Source organism: Oncorhynchus mykiss, chromosome 8 (assembly GCF_013265735.2).
Source record: "Oncorhynchus mykiss isolate Arlee chromosome 8, USDA_OmykA_1.1, whole genome shotgun sequence".
NCBI lineage: Eukaryota > Metazoa > Chordata > Actinopteri > Salmoniformes > Salmonidae > Oncorhynchus > Oncorhynchus mykiss.
In genome coordinates, this window is record NC_048572.1 from 17,679,084 (window position 1) to 17,703,349 (window position 24,266).

The following is a 24,266-nucleotide window of genomic DNA, read 5'->3' on the forward strand; positions in this document are numbered from 1 at the left end:
AATGGGAAAAAAAAGAGTCCGATCCTTAAGTTAACCTACTTGGTGGGAATTATAACATGGCTCATTTAGCGAGGATTGCTACAATATTGTTTAATGTGTTTACTGTTCGCCATTGATGTTAAATGAGCAAAAGTGTTGCCTTTAAAGAGTAGGCCATAGAGGGGTTAATTGTCATTTTGAAAATATAGCCTACTTGTTTTAGGTTTGTGCCAGGTAAGGGCAGGTCCTTTGTAGGATGCCCGTTCTGCTCAATGTAGAAGAGCTATTGCGTGTAGAGGTAACATGTAGCCTAGTTACGGCTCTACCAGTTATAGCCTACTCATATGCATGAGTTCATGGGTGTTTTGACCTGTGTTTGAAGGGCTTTAGCCCTAATTGTCCTAGGCTAGTATTGTTATAGGCCATGTTCATTTTCTCAAGTAAAACTGAACTTCTATGTGTTGGTGCAGCATGAACTACTGACAGTTGAAAGGGCAGGAGAGTGAGCCATGGCACTCATGTGGAGGAGATTCACCTGACCGAGACTATTATTCATGGACAGCTAGTACATCCCTTGCAGGCAAACTGTGAGATTTACAGACATGCAGCCACATTATTACGCATAATCAATTGCTTAATTATCATAGTTTGATATGAACAGAGATGGTAGAGAAAGCGAGACACCACTCTCCCTAACCTTATCTGATCGGGGAGGGCCATTCTGGTCTACTTACTGCCCCAGGGGGTGTCCCAGTGCAAGATATCTCACTGGCAATTTTTTTCTGGTCGGGCGGGCTTGTGGGGCGAGTGGGAGGGGACAATAACTAGACCAGAAACAGCTGTTCCCTCTCTCCCATGAGTGTGACAGATATTATGGAGGAATCAGCTCACACAGGAAAGGCATTCTCACATGGGGAAAGCAGACTCGCGTAAGAGAGAACATGCCCACCTACACAGACAGGAACATTGACAATTTTTTTTAATGGTAAACGGTTCGAGTAAACTCTCTTATTTATCTACCATCTTTGTTATTAAAATAACATGATTTCGTTTGCAAATTGTTATGCTCGATTGGTCAACATCAAATGGGAAGCCTAATTCACAGTGCGCTTTCCTCCTCAAATGCGATGAATAAATGTTGAATGAATGGGATGCGCAAGGTTTGTAAATTGCCCTTTTAAACGTAAAAGCAACAGTAGTACTGTATAATGAATCAGCAGCCTATATGATTTGATTATCCTCTGAGTTTCTCTGACCAGCATATCTTCTCATTTGTTAGTAATGTATGAAATTAGTTGGTTTATAGGTTATTACTCAATCATGATCAACCTACAGTATGAGCTTCTTAGGCTATTTGATAATCTTTTCCCAAGCATCGATTGTGATCTTGCTATGTAAGCTAAAATAAATGGACATGTTCCTCCTATGTTGGACATCTGTGATCAGATAGTGTCCGATTTTTGTGATATAAAAGCTATAAGGTAAACAATGCATAATCACCTGATAAAATATACATACTGAAACAAAACCAATACATTTACTGCCTTGTTACATTATTAAACCACCAAGTAACTGGCTTGCAAGACCCATTGAATCATAAAAATGACAAATTCAGAAGGAAGAACATCTTGACGATATTACAAAGGAGGTTAATAATAAGACCATAGTTTTAAAAAGGCTGTGGCCTTCTGGTCATTCCTATGATTTGGACACATGCAGCACCCTGTTCAATATTGATGGCTGTTTTTTTAACAGCTGACTGAGACCTATACAATAAGTCAAATGGGGTCATCATCCATCACAGAAACACAAAAGGTGATTTATCAAATCTACCACCATTGCAGCAGTGCCCACCTTTCCAAAAATGGGTGTGGAGGAATCTAGAGTCCCCGTCCCACACTTATTAAAAGCCAGGTCTTGGAAATATTTTCAATTTGACTTTGAATTATAGGCAAGATGCAGATATTGAAGTGCCTTATGGGTCAGTTGTATTCAATTTAAAACTAAATTGGTCTGCTGGATTGTGAGCAACTGGAACCCTGACCATGCCAGGGTGAGCTATGAATTGGTCAAACACATCGATATACACACCTATGGAAAAACCTTTAGAGAACACATCAATGATCAATACTTCCTGAATACAATTTCCAGTTGTAAATTCTATCTGTCATTTGAGAACTCAATTCACAAATTACATCACTGAAAAGCTGTACAACCCACTAGCTGCTGGATCTGAGCCAATTGCTCTTAGGCAAATGAGAACTCTGTGCCTAGAGATGACTTTATACATGTGGATAATTTCCTCTCCCCCAAAGAGCAAGCTAACCAACTCACACTGTTACATTCAGACGAAGAAATGAATCTGCAGTATTTTGACTGGCGCAGACATTTCAATGTAAAGAGGTCCCATTTCTGTGCGAACACACACGTCGTGCCTACGATTAATAGCGTTTGTAATAACCTTGACACTTGGATTTATGGTTGATAGCTCATTTTCTTCTGCAATGTTGTGGTTCAACCAATGTTATGGTAGCTCATGAAACATAGCCTGATCTCGTCTGAAAACCAGGACACCTCATTTTGGAATATAATGTATATAAGGAGACTGCCAACATGTTTTGCTGCAGAATTCCCCTCCTTGTAATTTATGTAGGCTACAGCATTGCATATTAGGATGAAATCATACAATTTCATATTTTTCAATAAGCCCATTTGTTTGTAGGCTGATTTCCAGTGAGTAATTTCCGACAATGGATACTCAAACCATTTGTAGCTAGCTTGCATTTCCTGCTCTCAAGCAGTTTTTATGAAATTAGGCTATTATAATAATAACAGGCTAATATGTGTGAATCAGTGAAATTGTTGTGTTTGTTCGACGTTTTCCCAAAGATGTGACGTGCAGGTGCCAGATGATGATGATGATTAATTGAATTATGTGACGTCACACGCGAGGACGGAGGCGAGGTTACGGAAAAATTGGGTGGGCAAAATGATGGTGCTTTTTGGACTCTCGGGCTTTCCGTATTACGTTGCTGTTATGTTGACGTGTGAATTTGTGAATCACTACTAGCTAACGTTATTGTACTTTGCACAACATGGTTTAGCTAGTAGCAAGAAATATAGCCATAGAGTTGAAGATTATCGCTCATGCAAACCTGTAGTGGAATCGTTTTAGAAACCCACCAATACGATGGCAGCCGCCTGGGAAGAAATCAGACGTCTGGCAGCGGATTTCCAGAGAGCACAGTTTGCTGACACAGTGCAGAGGTAGCGAAAGCCAGCTGGCTATTCCAAAATAGCTAACGATACTCGAGTCGTTAGCTAGCTTCTCTGAACTTTATAGTCAGATGTAACTAGTAAATTAGCTAGCTAGATAACTGACTTGTTGACTGTTTATGTCTGGGCAGTCATAGAATTACCGTTACAGTCCGAGTTGGCTAACTTGAGCTAACGTGTGGTGGGCTGAACCAGCAGGACAGCTAACGTTAGCTGGTATTTTTTTTTGTTGTATAACAAATACAACATACTTAAAAAATAAACTGTGCCTATGGGCTTCCTGCATACGTTTTTAGCGGGACTAATATTGTATTATCTAACTGTCAACTAGAGTCTGTTAGGTAATGTTAACAGAACCCCTGGCCTTCTATAGGGAACAGTTGCTAAATCTACCCATTTGAGATAGTAACGTTATTTGTCACATGCACCGAATACAGCTGGTGTAGACTTTACCGTGAAATGCTTGCATACAAGTCCTTCACGACGATGCAAAGTTACAAATAAAATAGTAACACGAGGAATAAAATACACAAGAATGGAACTTTACAGGAAGTACTAGTACGATATCAATTTGCAGTTACTAGGTATGATGTAGACACTAATGTACTAGTCCTCTTGCTCAGTTGTGCCTCAGGGACTCCCACTCCTCTTTCTATTCTGTTTAGAGCCATTTTGCGCTGTTCTGTGAAGGGAGTAGTACACAGCCTCGCATGGAATATCCTTCATTTCTCAGAACGAGAATAGACTGACGATTTTCAGAAGAAAGTACTTTGTTTCTGGACATTTTGAGCCTGTAATCAGACCCACAAATGCTGATGCTCCAGATACTCAACTAGTCTAAAATCTGCCGTTTCCAGCTACAATAGTCATTCACAACATTAACAATGTCTACATTGTATTTCTGATAAATTTGATGTTATTGTAATGGACAAAATCTTCTAAAAACAAGGACATTTCTAAGTGACCCCAATCTTTTGAATGGAAGTGTACATAAGTATTCAGACCCTTTGCTATGAGACTCGAAATTGAGCTTAGGTTTATCCCGTTTCCATTGATCAGCCTTGAGATCCACCTGTGGTAAATTCAATTGATTGGGCATGATTTGGAAAGGCACACACCAGTCTATAAGGTAGTTGACATGTCAGAGCAAAAGCCAAGCCATGAGGTCGAAGGAATTGTCCATTGAGCTCTGAGACAGGATGTGTCTCAAGGCACAGATCTGGGGAAGGGTACCAAAACAGTTCTGCAGCATTGAAGGTCCCTAAGAATACAGTGGCTGTCATTCGTAAATGGAAGAAGTTTGGAACCACGAGACTTTTTGTAGAGCTGTCCACCTGGCCGAACTGAGCAACCAGGGGAGAAGGGCCTTGGTCAGGGAGGTGAACAAGAACCCGATGGTCACTCTGACAGAGCTCCAGAGTTGCTCTGTGGAGATGGGAGGACCTCGCAGAAATGGAAAGGGGGATACCTAGTCAGTTGTACAGCTGAATGCCTTCAACTGAAATAGGACAACCATCTCTGCAGCGCTCTACCAATCAGGCTTTTATAGTAGAGTGGCCAGATGAAAGCCACTCCTCAGTAAAATGCATATAATAGCCCGCTTGGAGTTTGCTAAAAGGCACCTAAAGGACTCTCAGACCATGAGAAACAATATTATCTGGTCTGATGAAACCAAGATTGAACTCATTGGGCTGAATGCCAAGCATCATGTCTGGAGGAAACCAGGCATCATCCCTACGGTGAAGCATGGTGGTGGCAGCATCATGCTGTAGGGATGTTTTTTAGCAGCAGGGACTGGGAGACTAGTCTTGATCGAGGGGAAGATGAATGGAGCAAAGGACAGAGATCCTTGATGAAAACCTACTCCAGTCTGGAACTCAGACTGGGGCGAAGGTTCACCTTCCAACAGGACAATGACCCTAAGTACACAGCCAAGACAGAGCAGTAGTGGCTTCGGGACAAGTCTCAATCTACTTGAGTGGCCCAGCCAGAGCCCGGACCCGATCGAACATCTCTGGAGACCTGACAATAGCTGTGCAGTGGCTCTCCCCATCCAACCTGACAGAGTTTGAGAAGATCTGCAGAGAAGAATGTGAGAAACTCCCCAAATACAGGTGTGCCAAGCTTGGAGCATCATACTCAAGAAGACTCAAGGTTGTAATCGTTGCCAAAGGTGCTTCAGCAAAGTACTGAGTAAAGGATCTGAATACTTATGTAAATGTATTTTCATTTTATTTTTATTGCAAAAATGTCTAAACATTTTTTTTGCTTTTAATTATGGGGTATTGTGTGTAGATTGAGGGGGGGAAGGGGGTATGTAATCCATTTTAGAATAAAGCTGTAATGTAACAAAATACAGTACAAGATAAGGTCATTTGTGCAGATAGTTCGGGTACCATTAATTGACTTTTTTAGCAGTCTAATGCATTGGGGGTAGAAGCTGTCTCAGCCTGTTTGTCCCAGAGCTGACGCTCCGGTACCGTTTGCCAGATGGTAGCAGAGTGAATAGTCTATGGCTTGACTGGCTGAAGTTTTTGGCAATTTTTTGGGCCTTTCTCTGACACTGCCTGATCTTGAGGTCTTGGATGGCAGGTAGCTTGGCCCAAATGATGTACTGGGATGTCCGCAGCACTCTTTCTAGCGCTTTGGTCGAGGGTGGTGCATTTGCCATACCAAGTGGTGATGCAGCCAGTCAAGATGCTCTCTCGATGGTGCAGCAGTAGAGGGCCCATGGGCCCATGCCAAATCTTTGCAGCTTCCTGAGTGGGAAGAGGCGCTGCCATGCCCTCTTCACGATTGTGTGGACCATGGTAAGTCCTTAGTTATGTGGATGCCAAGGAACTTTAAGCTATCGAGCCGCTCCATTACTGCCCTCTCGATCCAATCCACTATAGTGAGTACAGGAGGGGACTAAGCACACACCCCAAAGGGGGCCCCATGTTGAGGTTCAGTGTGGCTGAGGTGTTGTTGCCTACTCTCACCACCTGGGGTCGGCCCATCAGGAAGTCCAGGATCCAGCTGCAGAGGAAGGGGTTCAGTCCCAGGGTCTCTAGCTTGGTGATGAGCTTGGAGGGGACTATGGTGTTGAATGCTGAGCTGTAGTCTATGAACAGCATTCTCACATAGTTATTTATCCTCTTGTCCAGGTGGGAGGGGGCAGTGTGAAGTGCAATTGAGATTGCGTCATCTGTGGATCTGTTGGGGCGGAATGCGAATTGGTGTGGGTCTAGGGTGTCATGGATGATGGTGTTGATGTGTCATGACCAGCCTTTCAAAGTACTTCATAATTAAAGATGTGAGTCCTACAGGGCTGGGTAGTCATTTAGGCAGGTTACCTTGGTGCACTTGGGAACAGAGACAATGGTGATGACCTTGAAACATGTTGGGATTACAGACTGGGACAAGGAGAGATTGAAAATATATTTTACACTTGCCAGCTGGTCTGCACATGCAGGTATTCCACTTTGTGATTGTTAACCTGTTTAAACGGTTGCTCACATCGGCCACGGAGAGCGAGATCACAGTCATCCGGAAACGCAAGCATAAAAGGCATTTAGCTTGTTTGGGAGTTCTGCATCGTCTGCAACCCCTGCCAAATAAAACAGGAGTCGGAGCCAGTGTAATAGGATTCCACCTTCCTCCTGTATTGTCCTTTTCCATGTTTGATGTCTCGTCGGAGGTCGTAGTGGGCTTTCTTGTATGCATCCATGTCCGTTACCCGTTCCTTGTAAGAGGTATCTCTAGCCCAGTAGGAATACTGCCTGTAGTCCGTGGTTTGGATACATTCTGAAGGCCACTGTGGGGAATGCATAGAATTTCATATAGAATTAAATTCTAGAATCTTTGTGTCTAAATACCTCTTCTACTGTAAATCCTTCCCAGGTTGTCCGAGAGGAACTGCATTGAAATCGTTGCCAAGCTGGTTGAAGAGAAAAAGTTGGATGTGGTACACACACTTGATGGCAAAGAGTACATAACCCCATCCCAAATCAGTAGAGAGATACGGGATGAGCTCTACGTCCATGGAGGTTAGTTGGCTAGGCAATCTTCTTCTGATTCCAATACCTTTGTCGTAAAGGAAAAAAGTGTTGCACTCATTCAACTCAGATCATGGTTGCGTAGATGTTCAAGGTTTAACATACACCTACATTTATTGACATGGACAAAAGGTTATGTAAAAGACCATCCGCTGTAGTTCAGTTAGTTGGTAGAGCTTGGTGCTTGCCATGCCGGGGTAGTAGTTTCATTTCCCAGGACAACCCTTATGTAAAATATACGCACGCATGACTAAGTCGCTTTGGATAAAAGCGCCTGCTAAATGGCCTACATGGCTCCCAAGTGGCGCAGCGGTTTAAGGCACTGCATCTCAGTGCTAGAGGCGTCACTACAGACACCCTGGTTCGATTCCAGCCTGTATCACAACCGGCCGTAATTGGGAGCCCCATAGGGCGGCGCACAATTGGCCCAGCATCGTTTGGGTTTGGCCGGTGTAGGCCGTCATTGTAAATAAGAATTTGTTCTTAACTGACTTGCCTAGTTTAAAGTTAAAAAAAATATATATATATACATATATATATATACACACACACACACACACACAGTTGAAGTCTACATACACCTTACATATACCTTAGCCAAATACATTTAAGCTCAGTTTTTCACAATTCCTGACATTTAATCCTATTAACAATTCCCTGTATTAGGTCAGGTAGGATCACCACATTATTTTAAGAATGTGAAATGTCAGAATTATGGTAGAGAGTATTATTTATTTCAGCTTTTACTTCTTTCATCACATTCTCAGTGGGTCAGAAGTTTACATACACTCAATGAATATTTGGTAACATTGCCTTTTAAAATGTTTAACTTGGGTCAAATGTTTTGGGTAGCCTTCCACAAGCTTCCCGCAATAAGTTGGGTGAATTTTGGCCCGTTCCTCCTGACAGAGCTGGTGTAACTCAGTCAGGTTTGTAGGCCTCCTTGCTCGCACAGCTTTTTGAGTTCTGCCACAAATTGTCTATAGGATTGAGGTCAGGGCTTTGTGATGGCCACTCCAATACCTTGACTTTGTTGTCCTTAAGCCATTTTGCCACAACTTTGGAAGTATGCTTGTGGTCCTTGTCGATTTGGAAGACCCATTTGCGACCAAGCTTTAACTTCCTGACTGATGTCTTGAGATGTTGCTTCAATATATCCACACAATTTTCCTTCCTCGTGATACCATCTAGTTTGTGAAGTGCACCAGTCCCTCCTGCAGCAAAGCACCCCCACAACATGATGCTGCCACCCCGTGCTTCATGGTTGGGATGGTGTTTTTTGACTTGCAAGCCTTCCCCTTTTTCCTTCAAACATAACAATGGTCATTATGGCCAAACAGTTACATTTGTGTTTCATCAGACCAGAGGACATTTCTCCAAAAAGTTTGATCTTTGTCCCCATGTGCAATTACAAACCGTAGTCTGGCTTTTTTATGGCGGTTTTGGAGCAGTGGCTTCTTCCTTGCTAAGCGGCCTTTCAGGTTATGTCGATATAGGACTCGTTTTACTGTGGATATAGATTCCTTTGTATCTGTTTCCTCCAGCATCTTCACAAGGTCCTTTGCTGTTGTTCTGAGATTGATTTACACTTTTCGCACCAAAGTACGTTCATCTCTAGGAGACAGAATGCGTCTCCTTCCTGAGCGGTATGACGGCTGCGTGGTCCCATGGTGTTTATACTTTCGTACAATTGTTTGACCAGATGAACGTGGCACCTTCAGGCATTTGGAAATTGCTCCCAAGGATGAACCAGACTGGAGATCTACAAATGTTTTTCTGAGGTCTTGGCCAATTTCTTTTGATTTTCCAATGATGTCAAGCAAAGAGGCACTGAGTTTGAAGGTCGGCCTTGAAATACGTCCACAGGTACACCTCCAATTGACTCAAATTATGTCAATTTGAGTATCAGAAGCTTCTAAAGCCATGACATAATTTTCTGGATTTTTCCAAGCTGTTTAAAGGCACAGTCAACTTAATGTATGTAGACTTCTGACCCACTGGAATTGTGATACAGTGAATTGTAAGTGAAATAATATGTCTCTATACAATTGTTGGAAAAATTATTTGTCATGCACAAAGTTGATGTCTTAACCGACTTGCCAAAACTATAGTTTGTTGTCAAGAAATGTGTGGAGTGGTGGAAAAACGAGTTTTAATGACTCCAACCTAAGTGTATGTAAACTTCCAACTTCAACTGTATATATATAATACTATTATGGTGACATAGATTTAAGAAATCTTGTTTCTGCTTTCCAAAGGTCGGGTCAACATTGTGGACCTACAGAAGGTGTGTGTCACTCTGCAGTACTACTAATTCCTCTTCCTAGTTTGTAAGCACTGTAGTTAAGTGTTTCTGACAATAATGTTTTTTTATTATTGTTTACAGGATATCAACGTTGATTGGGTTCATGTTGAGGCCAGAGCAAATGACATTGCAAGATCTGATAAAAGCGTTCAACTGGTGCTGGGGCAGCTTATCGATGAGTGAGTAGGATGTTTCACACAACACATTGTTTCATTGTAGTACTGTCAGCTACTGGGCTATTAGATTTGTTCTGAATTCCCCCTGTCTTCTAGAAACTACCTGAATCGAGTTTCTGAGGAGGTGAATGATAAACTACAAGAGGCAGGCTTTGTGAACATCCCAGAACTATGTAAAAACTATGATCTTCCAGGGGACTTCCTGACTGAGGTGAGGCAAGGGGGGAAAAAACTCTAAACGTGGTCCTTGGGATGCCCCAACTCTGACTTCACCCCATTTAACTTGAAATTCAAAATGCTTAAGGTAAGGGTTAGTGTTTAGGGTAGGGACGTCCCAAGGATACCGGATAGCACTAACCGTGAGTCTAGAGCCACCTCTGTCTCCTTGTCAATACCATCACCTCTTCTATATTTGAGGTGATGCTTATAGAAAATATCTGTTTTTTTATCATGTTTATACTTTGATATCAATAGTCTTTTGAAAGTTAAGTATCTGTGTGCTTTGTCGGTAGCTTGAGTTTCAGCTTGAGGTGCATGTATGGACCTGTACACACAGTTATCTGAAATGTTAACCACTTTGTCTGATTGTGTGCTATGCTGTGTCTCGTAGGAGCTGTCGAAGCGCCTTGGGAAAGTCATCCAAGGCCAGATGGATGAGTACAACAGGGGAGTCTTATTTACCCCTGCATTTGTCTCTCGCCATGGAGCTCGCATCCGTGGGCTTTTCAGTGCGGTGACTCGGTATGTTCCATACCAATCCCTATCTGTCTTGCTTTTTTAACCAACACAATCTTTGTTTTTTCCCCCGCCCTGCTCCTAATACTTAATTCTTTTGAGTTCCTTTTGTAGGCCAACACCAGTTGGTAGTGTGATTGGCGTCTATGGTTTTCAGGAACATCTTCTCTACTGTAAGTAGCTGTTCCTTCTGTTGTTTTAAAATTCAGACCTAGCTGAATTGTCAGTACTGTACTGTGTTTTGGGTGTATAATAATTTTATCTGTGTGTTCTGTACAAACAATGTTTTGAGTACGCCTAATAAATCAAATGCAGTTGTATGTCATGCTATTGTTCAGCTAACTTTTGGTTCTCAGCTGTTTTGGAGGAGCTGGTGAATACTGGCCGTCTGAAAGGCACTGTGGTGGGGGGCCGGCAGGACAAAGCTGTCTACATCCCTGACATCTACTCCAGAACACAGAATGCCTGGGTGGACTCCTTCCTCAAGCAGAATGGCTATTTAGGTACTCCCACCTTTGATTATTTAGCGGATATCCTAAGCTTATTGGTTGCAATATTTCTTTTTCATAATTTCCATACTGGAAATCTGCCTAAAACCTGATTTTGTACCCTCATATGTCCTCTGTTCCCTCCACACAGAGTTTGATTCTTTGATCAGACTTGGCATCCCTGACCCAGTGAGCTACATCAAGAAACGTTTCAAGTCCAGCAAGCTGCTGTTTCTCAGGGCAGCCTGTGTAGGCCAGGCCCTGGTAGACCAGGTGGAGGCTTCTGTGGAGGAGGCTGTCAACTCTGCCACATGGGCCGATGTGCAGGTCCATGCCAACCTGCTTTATCAATCGTTCTCTGCCAAATCACAAAAATTATTTTTAGCATAATTTGTTGATTTTGCTCAGTAACTAACTTGGCACATTTGAAATATACAGTGCCTTCGGAAAGTATTCAGACCCCTTGACTTTTTCCACATTGTTTTTTTTACATCCTTATTCTAAAATGTATTAAAATGTTTTTTTCCCTCCTCAATCTACACACACTACCCCATAATGACAAAGCAAAAACATTTTTGCCAATTTATATAAATAAATACAACTGAAATATGTTGAAGGAATTGTCAGTAGAGCTCCGAGACAGGATTGTGTCGAGAAACAGATCTGGGGAAGGGTACCAAAACATTTCTGCAGCGTTGAAGGTCCCAAAGAACACAGTGGCCTCCGTCATTCTTAAGTTTGGAACCACCAAGACTTCCTAGAGCTGGCCGCCCGGCCAAACTGAACAATCGGGGGAGAAGGGCCTTGGTCAGGCAGGTGACCAAGAACCCGATGGTCACTCTGAAAGAGCTCCAGAGTTCCTCTGTGGAGATTAGAACATTCCAGAAGGACAACCATCTCTGCAGCACTCCACCAATCAGGCCTTTATGGTAGGGTGGCCAGATGGAAGCCACTGCTCAGTAAAAGGCACATAACAGCCTGCTTGGAGTTTGACAAAAAGCACCTAAAGGACTCTCAGACTATGAGAAACAACATTCTCTGGTCTGATGAACCCAAGATTGAACTCTTTGGCCTGAATGCCAAGCGTCACGTCTGGAGGAAACCAGGAACCATCCCTACGGTGAAGCATGGTGGTGACAGCATCATGCTGTGGGGACGTTTTTCAGCGGCAGAGACTGGGAGATTAGTCTTGATCGAGGGAAAGATGAACAGCAAAGTACAGAGAGATCCTTGATGAAAACCTGCTCTGGGGTGAAGGTTCACCTTCCAACAGGATGACCCTAAGCACACAGCCAAGATAACGCAGGAGTGGCTTCGGGACAATGTGAGAAACTCCCCAAATACAGGTGTGCCAAGCTTGTAGCATCATACCCAAGAAGACTCGAGGCTGTAATCGCTGCCAAAGGTGCTTCAACAAAGTACTGAGTAAAGGGTCTAAATACTTATGTAAATGTGATATTTATGTTTTCTGTTTTTTTATTATTCTAAAAACCCTGTTTTTGCTTTGTCATTATGGGGTAATACATTTTAGAATAAGGCTGTAACGTAACAAATTGTGGAAAAAGTCAAGGGGTCTGAATACTTTCTGAATGCACTATATAAAATAATCTCATTTTCTTGAGTAACTTACAGTGTCACATGTGCTCCCCCTGCTTTTGACATGTAGCCCATTCTGCCCAGCTGTCTGTCCATGGAGGACGTTGGCATCATAATCAACGAGGCCATGAGAACGACCAACGTGCTGTCGACTGCCAGGGTCCTGGGAGACACCGTGGTGATCAGCGAGAAGTTCATCAGCAACTGTCTCTGTCTCTTTGAGGAAACCATGCAGCATAAAGCTCAGAAGGTATATCACACCTGTCATGAAGTTACCTGATGGGCAGATTGTCATTGTCTTTTGAGATGGAGATACACTCATTAAGAACACCTGCTTTTTCCATGAGACTGACCAGGTGAATCCATGTAAAAGCTATTGTACCTTATACCATATACAGTGCCTTGCGAAAGTATTCGGCCCCCTTGAACTTTGCGACCTTTTGCCACATTTCAGGTTTCAAACATAAAGATATAAAACTGTATTTTTTTGTGAAGAATCAACAACAAGTGGGACACAATCATGAAGTGGAATGACATTTATTGGATATTTCAAACTTTTTTAACAAATCAAAAATGGAAAAATTGGGCGTGCAAAATTATTCAGCCCCTTTACTTTCAGTGCAGCAAACTCTCTCCAGAAGTTCAGTGAGGATCTCTGAATGATCCAATGTTGACCTAAATGACTAATGATGATAAATACAATCCACCTGTGTGTAATGAAGTCTCCGTATAAATGCACCTGCACTGTGATAGTCTCAGAGGTCCGTTAAAAGCGCAGAGAGCATCATGAAGAACAAGGAACACACCAAAAATATTTCCCAAGCTTTAAACATCCCAAGGAGCACTGTGCAAGCGATAATATTGAAATGGAAGGAGTATCAGACCACTGCAAATCTACCAAGACCTGGCCGTCCCTCTAAACTTTCAGCTCATACAAGGAGAAGACTGATCAGAGATGCAGCCAAGAGGCCCATGATCACTCTGGATGAACTGCAGAGATCTACAGCTGAGGTGGGAGACTCTGTCCATAGGACAACAATCAGTCGTATATTGCACAAATCTGGCCTTTATGGAAGAGTGGCAAGAAGAAAGCCATTTCTAAAAGATATCCATAAAAAGTGTTGTTTAAAGTTTGCCACAAGCCACCTAGGAGACACACCAAACATGTGGAAGAAGGTGCTCTGGTCAGATGAAACCAAAATTGAACTTTTTGGCAACAATGCAAAACGTTATGTTTGGCGTAAAAGCAACACAGCTGAACACACCATCCCCACTGTCAAACATGGTAGTGGCAGCATCATGGTTTGGGCCTGCTTTTCTTCAGCAGGGACAGGGAAGATGGTTAAAATTGATGGGAAGATGGATGGAGCCAAATACAGGACCATTCTGGAAGAAAACCTGATGGAGTCTGCAAAAGACCTGAGACTGGGACGGATATTTGTCTTCCAACAAGACAATGATCCAAAACATAAAGCAAAATCTACAATGGAATGGTTCAAAAATAAACATATCCAGGTGTTAGAATGGCCAAGTCAAAGTCCAGACCTGAATCCAATCGAGAATCTGTGGAAAGAACTGAAAACTGCTGTTCACAAATGCTCTCCATCCATCCTCACTGAGCTCGAGCTGTTTTGCAAGGAGGAATGGGAAAAAATGTCAGTCTCTCGATGTGCAAAACTGATAGAGACATACCCCAAGCGACTTACAGCTGTAATCGCAGCAAAAGGTGGCGCTACAAAGTATTAACTTAAGGGGGCTGAATAATTGTGCACGCCCAATTTTTCAGTTTTTTATTTGTTAAAAAAGTTTGAAATATCCAATAAATGTCGTTCCACTTCATGATTGGTTCCCACTTGTTGTTGATTCTTCACAAAAAAATACAGTTTTATATCTTTATGTCTGAAGCCTGAAATGTGGCAAAAGGTCGCAAAATTCAAGGGGGCCGAATACTTTCGCAAGGCACTGTATACCTTATATATGTCACCTGTTAAATCCACTTCAATCAGTGTAGATGAAGGGGAGGAGACAGGATAAAGAGGGATTTTTAAGCCTTGTGACATGGATTGTGTGTGTGTGCCATTCAGAGGGTGAATGGGCAAGACAAAATATTGAATTGCCTTTGAACAAAAAAATAAAGGGAACACTTAAACAACACAATGTAACTCCAAGTCAATCACACTTCTGTGAAATCAAACTGTCCACTTAGGAAGCAACACTGATTGACAATACATTTCACATGCTGTTGTGCAAATGGAATAGACAACAAGTGGAAATTATAGGCAATTAGCAAGACACCCCCAATAAAGGAGTGGTTCTAGAGGCGGTGCTTTCACTCTAGTGGTAGCATGAGACGGAGTCTACAACCCACACAAGTGGCTCAGGTAGTGCAGCTTATCCAGGATGGGACATCAATGCGAGCTGTGGCAAGAAGGTTTGCTGTGTCTGTCAGCGTAGTATCCAGAACATGGAGGCGCTACCAGGAGACAGGCCAGTACATCAAGAGACGTGGAGGAGGCCGTAGGAGGGCAACAACCCAGCAGCAGGACCGCTACCTCCGCCTTTGTGCAAGGAGGAGCAGGAGGAACACTGCCAGAGCCCTGCAAAATGACCTCCAGCAGGCCACAAATGTGCATGTGTCTACTCAAACGGTCAGAAACAGACTCCATGAGGGTGGTAGGGCCTGACATCCAAAGGTGGGGATTGTGCTTACAGCCCAACACCGTGCAGGACGTTTGGCATTTGCCAGAGAACACCAAGATTGGCAAATTCACCTCTGGCGCCCTGTGCTCTTCACAGATGAAAGCAGGTTCACACTGAGCACGTGACAGAGTCTGGAGACAACGTGGAGAACGTTCTGCTGCCTGCAACATCCTCCAACATGACCGGTTTGGCGGTGTGTCAGTCATGGTGTGGGGTGGCATTTCTTTGGGGGGCCGCACAGCCCTCCATGTGCTCGCCAGAGGTAGCCTGACTGCCATTAGGTACCGAGATGAGATCCTCAGACCCCTTGTGAGACCGTATGCTGGTGCGGTTGGCCCTGGATTCCTCCTAATGCAAGACAATGCTAGACCTCATGTGGCTGGAGTGTGTCAGCAGTTCATGCAAGAGGAAGGCATTGATGCTATGGACTGGCCTCCCTTTCAAGGCTTGAATCCAATTGAGCAGATCTGGGATATCATGTCTCGCTCCATCCACCAACACCACGTTGCACCACAGACTGTCCAGGAGTTGGCGGATGCTTTAGTCCAGGTCTGGGAGGAGATCCCTCAGGAGACCATCCGCCACCTCATCAGGAGCATGCCCAGGCGTTGTAGGGAGGTCATACAGGCACGTGGAGGCCACACACACTACTGTGCCTCATTTTGACTTGTTTTAAGGACATTACATCAAAGTTGGATCAGCCTGTAGTGTGGTTTTCCACTTTAATTTTGAGTGTGACTCCAAATCCAGACCTCCGTGGGTTGATAAATTTGATTTCCATTGATCATTTTTGTGTGATTTTGTTGTCAGCACATTCAACTATGTAAAGAAAAAAGTATTTAATAAGAATATTTCATTCATTCAGATCTAGGATGTTATTTTAGTGTTCCCTTTATTTTTTTGAGCAGTGTAGTATGTGCCAGGTGCACTGGTTTGTTTCAAGACCTGCGACACTTCTGGGTTTTTCACGCTTAACAGTTACCTGTGTGTATCAATAATGGTCCACCACCCAAAGGACATCCAACTTGACCCAACTGTGGGAAGCAATGGGGTCAACATGGGCCAGCATCCCTGTGGAATGCTTTCGACACCTTATGGAGTCCATGCCCTGACGAATTGAGGCTGTTCTGATGGTAAAAGGTGGTGGAGGTGCAACTCAATATTAGGAAGGTGTTCTTAATGAGTTGTACGCTCCGTGTATAGCTCTGTCTTTGAACTACTCCCTTCTGGGTGCAGGTATAGGGCACCACGTTAGGGCTGGGCGATGTGGGCAAAATATTATATCACAAGATTTTTGTTTTTAATTGGACGGTTTGACGGTATTTTTTGTTTTTGAATAATAAAAGTTGTACATTTGCTAGTAGTGACAGATCCTAGGGTGGCAACACATACATTCTAAGTGATTTCAATGATTCTCTCCATTCTGACTGTTTTATACTGTTCAATTCAACTTCAACCAAAACAAATTTCAGCAATTTTATCATTTCTGCATTTCCTGTACTCAGTTGCAGTGGTGGAAAAAGTACCCAATTGTCATAAAGAAATGGTAATAGAAAATTACTCAAGTTCAAGTCGCCTAGTAAAAATTCCACATGAGTAAAAGTCTAAAAGTATTTGTTTTTCAATATACTTAAGTATCAAAGTACATGTAATTGATCAAATGTACTTAAGTATCAAAAGAATAAATAATTTCAAGTTCCTTATATTAAGCAAACCAAATGTCTCCCTTTTCTTATTAAAACAAAAAAAAGATTATGGATAGCCAGGTGCACACTCCAACACTCAGACATCATTTACAAACAACACATTTGTGTTTAGTGAGTCCTCCAGATCAGAGGTAGTAGATGACCAGGGATGTTCTCTGGACAAGTGTGTGAATTGGACTATTTTCCTGTTCTGCTAAGCATTCAAAATATACTTTTAGGTGTCAGGGAAAATATATGGAGTAAAAAGTACAGTATTTTCTTTAGGAATATAGTGAAGTTAAAGTTGTCAAAAATAGTAAAGTAAAGCACAGAAACCCACAAAAAATGACTTAAATTGTACTTTAAAGTATTTTTACTTACCACTGCTCAATTGAGAGAATTTCCACACGTAGGGCTGCACGATATGGGCAAATAATCTAGGACTTATTTTTAACCTAATGTTGCAATTATGATTTGACTTGCTAATTAGAGAAACTGTTGGAATCATGGAAATAGAATGACTATTCTAATTCTATAGTGATAATATAATAGTGGGCACTTTCAATACAGTGTTTGAGATGACAACGAATTAAAATGCCAGGGAGGAGTAATTGTCAGGGTAGGAACTAAAGTGTTGATAAGTGTTTCCTAGGGGACCCTATAAGCTTTGGCTACATCGCATGTTTTTTCTTAGCTACTTCATGTAGCTAACATATTCTTGCTTTGCATATTCCTCTTTGATTTAGATGATACTGTTGCACAAACAACATGCTGATTTAGGTCTACACCATCACTGGTATTATCAGGCTGTATAGCTAATTACGCTCGCTCTTACTCAGTACATTTATTAGCTAGCTACTAGCATTAGCGGCTAACAATTAGCGTCTCACAAGATTTAGGGCAACTTGCTAAGAAAAGACAAACTAGCTGTTTGCTGATTTAAGAAACACAAACCAATAGTGTCATTATAGAACGCAAGTGGATTTATATTAAGAAGCAGAGTGAAAACAGCATTGTTGTCATGAACATTGTTGCATGTGCTGCATTGACCATGCAGACTGAAGCAAATGTCTCATGGTTGAGGAACATCAAATGCGCTCCTTGAGTGACAGGGGGCCTGGCTAGGTCTGTGGAAAGTGGCAAGGAGAGAAAGAGCGGAGAGAGATGACTCAAGTAGCAAAGTAAACTATACAAATTGATATTACACATGGCATCACATTTAACAAACCAAACATTCAAATACCGGTATAGAAGTTAAAGTAAAAACCCAAACCGGTCCCTGCATCTATACCGGTATATCATTAAATACGGTATACCGCCAGGCCTACCCCACGGCATGAAAAACAGAACTAGACAATAATTTGTGCCATATCCCTTCTAAATAGCTCGAGCTAATGTTCCTTTCGACCCAGTAAGGCCAGCAGGCTAGTCTCTTTTTATTGGTATATTACTGTTGTGAAAGTTTTGTCAATTTGGTTTGTATTTAAACACCACTTTAAACGTGGACATGACACTGTAACAAAACTTTCCCATGGCGACAAAGTCAGCGAAGTGTCTCCTTTCCACTTCATCAATTCCATGCTGTTCTCTTTCAGGAAGCCAAGAACAACCCTGTTTTCCTGATAACTGAAGATGATCTCAAGCAAGGTGCTATGATGACAGAAAATACAGCCCCCTCCAAAAAGGAGAAGAGGGAGGCGGAGAGGAGGAAAAAGACTACAGGTAGTACAGGCCAGGCCTCATTCTAATCCCTCTAGAAAATGTTTGTTAGGTTATCAACTAGACATGATAAACTCTTCTAAGCCCAGGTATTTTCTGCTGGGTAGTTGGAGAGATTTGACTCCTGGTCAATTCCCCGTTATTCATTAATTAACCTAAAGTAGCAGGTGTAAAAAGACGCCTGAGTGGAGACCCCACATCCGTTTTTCCTGAAAAACAGAAGTTAGGTTAAAAATACTGCATCCCTGAAAACCTGAAACATCTGCTTTCTGCAGACCCTGCAGAGAGTGTTAATTAATTGTTTGACTGATATTGTTTTGATTCCTAGAGGGCAGTGGCAGTAAAGGAGGTGGTGGAGGATGCAATGCCAGAGAGGTCAGGATACGCAAAACCAAGAAGAAGGGCAGGAGGGACGATGACAGTGACGAGGAGACAGCAGTCATCCCACAAAGTAAGACTACAGTCATTATGTTGCCTGGGTTCCACAGTGAATTCACTATGTAGCACTGCTCCCATTTGGATCACATGCTGAAGTTATTGTGGGTGTACACAATTAAACCCTATGTCAATTAATGTACAGTATTACATTATTTGTTCAGTGAGGTAGTCCTCTGTAATGAGATCTTAACAGTTGTGTTGGAGGAGATTGCTCCCCTGGGTGATTAAGCCTGTTAGTGTAAGACCAAGGTAACTGTAGTACCCCCATTAAGGCCAATTATATTTTTGTTTCACTCTTTTGCAGATCGTAACAAACAGACTGAAGTCCCCTTCATGGCCCTGGAGGAGATCACTGCTGTCCTAGAAGAGAGAGTGTGTGACTGCCCCGAAGAAATCCTCTCTGAGTTGGCGGAGCATTTAGTAAGGTAGGGATTCCTGTCACACTCAACGATCAGTCACAATCACTTTCAAGCACAATGTTTTAACCCCTTTACTCAACACACAAAATAAATACTGTGCATCAGTGCGCCAGTTTTAACATGCAAGAGTTTTGCTCTGCCTGCAGGCCTTTGACTAAGACCTACCAGGAGGTGGTTCGGACTGTGTTCATGTCTTCCACTAGCTCCACGACTGGGGTGACAAAGAAGAGAAGTGTGAAAGACTTCCAGGAGGAGCTCTCCAACCTGTACAACAACATCAGGCTCTTTGAGAAAGGGACCAAGCTCTTCTCTGGTAAACCGCTTTATTTAACTCCTACAGAAGTACAGGTAATCCTCATTGAATGAAAAACCTAGTAATGCAGCATAAACATCAACTGATCCATCATTATTTGAGTCCACAGATGAGACCCAGGTCCACATTGCCAAGTACGTCCTGAAGACAGTGTGCACAGACGTTACCAACATCCTGGTGAATTTCATGGCAGCTGAACTCATGATGTCAGCAGAGAATCCCAGCTCTATCACCAATGAGGTTAGCTATCCTCTCAGCTTGTCATTCCAAGCCCGTTCAATCCTGTTGGTCGGGTACTTTAGTGAGGCTTTATCCATGTTCTGCACATTTCCAAATGTCACAATGCATGTCAATATATCTCCCTTTAGGTCAGAGTGAAGATATTAGGAATGTTTCCAGTGGAAACCAAAGGGCCTCTTATGAAAGTGCACAACACTCTGAATGGAAAGGTAAGTTATGTTCATTCAGTTGATGGAGGTTTTACTACTTATCATTGCAGATCTTATAAAACAAAGATAATTACTTTGAGATTGCTCTCTCATATATGTATCATATGCATGGAAAGCTTTTCTGACACTATTGATATTTTATTTTTATTTTCAGACAATTGAAGATTTTTTAACCAATATTGAAACGGCAGTTGAGGTGTGTGGATTCATGCTGAAGAAGGGAGACAAGAAAAGAGAAAGGTAAAGGGAGCAAATTTAAGTCCAAGCATTTATCTTGTCTATAATCATGGACCAGGGTCACTGTCTGAGGTGCTAAACATTGTTGGCTGACTGGGCAGTGCATGTTGTTCTGGTTCCTATAGACAGGCCCTGTTCCTGCACCGCCAGGCTTTGATAGAGCAGCTGAAGGAGACTGAGGACCCAGCCCTGATTCTCCACCTGACCAGTGTGCTGCTCTTCCAGGCCAGCACCCACTGCATGCTGCACGCCCCCGGACGCTGTGTCCCCCAGATCATAGGGACTCTGGTGGGCCGCGTCTCTGAGGTACTGCTCCCTTTCTCCTTGGTTCTCATTTATATTGCTAGTGATATTATACCAGTAATAGTTAGAATGGTGTATATTTGCAGCCTTTTATGATGTTGGGATGTTTTTGATTAGCTCTATGGGGGACCTATGGTGATCTGTTTCTGCAACACTTACATTGTGACCTGTTTACAATTGACACAATTTTTAAGATGACGTCATACTGAAGCTTTTGGACGGGTGTGGTTGTTCCAGGAGCAGCACAGGCTGCTGACGGGCTTCCAGGGTCTGGTGGTTAAGAGGTTGGTGAGCCAGAGCCAGGGGAAAAAGCAGGAGCAGGGGGAGGGAGAGAACCCAGAGGAGGGGGACGAGGCAGAGGCCATCCGGAAGGAGCTGGTCTCCCTAACCAGCGAGGTAAAGGATCTGGTCCTCTCTCAGAAGAAGACGTCTGGGACTGAAGAGTAAATGGGCTTGTGCCACATCGACTGCGTTGCAGTTGGAAACTGCCAGCTGACTGATCTGATCTACAAATCACCTAACTACTCATTATTATTTGTAGATCAGCCTGTTAGTACCGATTTACCCACAATCAATTGCGGATTTATTGCTCGCCAATGAAGCAGCCAATGAATATCTAGAGATCTAGAAAAAAATCATAAAAGAATAATGACATTCTGTAGAGAAGCTGCGCCAAACACAATTGTCTTACAAAGTGATTTCTCAACAGTCGTACCCATTTAGACTAAGAAATATCTGATACCCACCTAGTGTAGTAGCGTTGTGAATGGTCCTGTTATTTCAAATGATTTGCAGTAAATTCCTTTGGGATATCATTTGAATTAACATTCCAATTAAGTCCTCAGTGCAGTAATGTAATAAATAATTCATGGATGAATTAAAAAACACTTAGCCTCTCATGGAATGTAACTTAGTTTGTATCTTTTGGGTTTATATTCAACATGATAATTCAGAGGTGGTAACTGTTTTATTCATGTCACTTCAAATTTCACAGAAGCTAGATATGTATCCATAGTAGTCTTAAATCACTGCCTCATCCAGGCTACTGTATCTTCAGTATCTTCTTCATTCTACTGAAATGAAAGATACACAGACCACTGGCGCCCTCTATTGATAACACACACGGGGACCAACTGCACATGAAACTTGTATTAGGGACAGATCTAAATTTACTGGGGAGGGGGCGAGTCCAACTAAAGGTGTCATGAAATAAATTGAAGACCCTCCCCCTCAAACAATGAAAAACAATAACTAGCGACCCTGTGTTTATAAACGTGGATATCAACTTTGCCACTTGTGTGGCACATGCCACGTAGGCTACGGGCCAGAAAGTTGAGGGTTCACCGCCACCACAGACGAGCTCCTTCTCCCTCCCCGTTTCATTTACACTACAATCAGAGCCAGCTGCAGACAATGATCAGCTAGGGGGAAATCAGATGTTCTACATTCTGATGGCATATTTATAATAACATAAAATATATGTAACAAATGTCAATGCACCATACAACCAATAAACAAAGCATACTGACTGGGCACTTTAATATTATGGTTTGCATTTACAACATCACAATAAATAGACTGTCAAGCTCAACAAACAGAAAATACATCCATCCCTACCTTGTAGGCTTACCCAGTATTGAAGGCTTGGCTCAACAATCTCAGAATGTCATTCAACTTTTTAGTGTTTTGTAATAGATGTCTCTTTCCATTCATCAATTGGCTGTGGCACAGTTTGGATTGGTTGATTTTTATTTGTCAGTAAAAACAAATACATACAGTGTATTCGGAAAGAATTCAGACCCTTTACATTTTCGACACTTTATGTTTACAGCCATCATTCTACAAACAATACCCCATAATGACAAAGCAAAAAGACTATCACATTTACATAAATAGTCAGACCCATAAGTATTCAGACTTTGGTGAAGCACCTTTGGCAGTGATCACAGCCCGGAGTCTTCTTGGGTATGACGCTACAAGCTTGGCACACCTGTATTTTGGGAGTTTCTCCCATTCTCTGCATATCCTCTCAAGCTCGGTTAGGTTGGATGGGTAGTGTCGCTGCACAGCTATTTTCAGGTCTCTCCAGAGATGTTCGATCGGGTTCAAGTCCGGACTCTGGCTGGGCAACTCAAGGACATTCAGAGACTTGTCCCGAAGCCACTCCTGCGTTATCTTGGATGTGTGCTTAGGGTCATCCTGTTGGAAGGTGAACCTTCGCCCCAGTCGCTCTGGAGCAGGTTTTCATCAAGGATCTCTCTGTACTTTTCTCCTTTCATTTTTCCCTCTATCCTGACTAGTCTCCCAGTCTCTGCCCCTGAAGAACGTCCACACAGCATGATGCTGCCACCACCATGCTTCACCATAGGGATGGTGCCTGGTTTCCTCCAGACATGCCGCTTGCCGTTCAGGCCAAAGAGTTCAATCTTGGGTTCATCAGACCAGAGAATCTTTTTTCTCATGGTCTGAGAGTCCTTTAGGTGCCTTTTGGCAAACTCCAAGTCGGCTGTCATGTGCTTTTTACTGTGGAGTGTCTTCCATCTGGCCATCCTACCATAAAGGCCTGATTGGTGGAGTGTTGCAGAGATGGTTGTCCTTCTGGAAGCTTCTCCCATCTCCACAGAGGAACTCTGCTCTGTCAGAGTGACCATCGGGTTCCTTCTCCCTCGATTTCTCAGTTTGGGTGGACGGCCAGCTCCAGGAAGAGTCTTGGTGGTTCCAAACTTCTTCCATTTAAGAATGATGGAGGCCACTGTGTTCTTGGACCTTCAATGCCTCAGAATGTTTTGGTTCTCTTCGCCAGTTCTGTGCCTCGGAACTCTATGCTTCAAAGCGCTCAGGACTTCAGACTGGGGTCAAGGTTCACCTTCCAACTTATGTAAATGTGTATTTGTTTTATTTATTTTTTAAATAAATGTGCAAAAATATCAGAAAAATATTTTTGCTTTGTCATTATGGAGGATGGTGTGTAGATTGAGGGGGAAAAACAATTACATTTATTTTAGAATAATGCTGTAGCAAAATGTGGAAAAAGTGAAGGTCTGAATACTTTCTTAACCCTAGAGAGATATGCTGGTGGCATGCTACGACACAGGTAATTTGTACCTTTTTGGTCTGAATATTTTGTATAAAGAGAAGCATATTCTTAGATTATAGGAGTAACTCTGGTAGGCCTGAAGTTCCTCAAGTTAAACTGTCAAAGTCAGTTGTAGCGCTGTGGCACACTGCCTTCATATCATAGGCCTGCAGTAGCTAAAGCCATACCAAACCTTCACAAACGTTTCTACACTTTTTATTAGTGTAATATCAAGTAAGTCAAGCCATTTTTTAGAGGGAAAATACGAGCAGAAGCACAAATGTATCCCCCCCCAAAAAACACAGAACCCTCCCCAAAGCAAAAAAGAATAGTTT

General features: G+C 42.6%; 1 protein-coding gene and 1 pseudogene across 2 annotated transcripts; both read left to right on the top strand.

Annotated features, from left to right (window-relative positions):
- The first annotated feature begins 1,121 nt into the window (after positions 1-1,121).
- Positions 1,122-2,905, top strand: LOC110529193 (annotated as a pseudogene).
- Positions 2,906-2,980: 75 nt separating this feature from the next.
- Positions 2,981-22,392, top strand: LOC110529511 (E3 UFM1-protein ligase 1). Of its 2 annotated transcripts, XM_021611755.2 has the most exons (19): positions 2,981-3,246; positions 7,138-7,283; positions 9,551-9,579; positions 9,679-9,776; positions 9,870-9,984; positions 10,384-10,514; positions 10,623-10,681; positions 10,865-11,011; positions 11,148-11,323; positions 12,663-12,842; positions 18,573-18,699; positions 19,025-19,147; positions 19,439-19,559; positions 19,700-19,866; positions 19,976-20,106; positions 20,235-20,315; positions 20,470-20,555; positions 20,678-20,858; positions 21,093-22,392. In XM_021611755.2, the coding sequence occupies exons 1-19, from the start codon at positions 3,170-3,172 to the stop codon at positions 21,300-21,302; spliced, it is 2,385 nt and encodes a 794-aa protein (XP_021467430.1). In that variant the 5' UTR covers positions 2,981-3,169; the 3' UTR covers positions 21,303-22,392. The 2 variants fall into 2 exon arrangements, with proteins under 2 accessions (XP_021467430.1, XP_036840808.1); XM_036984913.1 differs by lacking the exon at positions 9,551-9,579.
- The last annotated feature ends 1,874 nt before the right edge of the window (positions 22,393-24,266 follow it).

What these genes read in the sequence shown, in the direction of transcription:
- LOC110529511 (XM_021611755.2), top strand. Translation starts at nt 3,170, where the DNA reads ATGGCAGCCGCCTGGGAAGAAATCAGACGTCTGGCAGCGGATTTCCAG. An exon ending in CTTTTCAGTGCGGTGACTCG is followed by an intron (nt 10,515 to 10,622) that starts GTATGTTCCATA and finishes TTCCTTTTGTAG; the next exon opens with GCCAACACCAGTTGGTAGTG. An exon ending in TTGGCGGAGCATTTAGTAAG is followed by an intron (nt 19,560 to 19,699) that starts GTAGGGATTCCT and finishes CTCTGCCTGCAG; the next exon opens with GCCTTTGACTAAGACCTACC.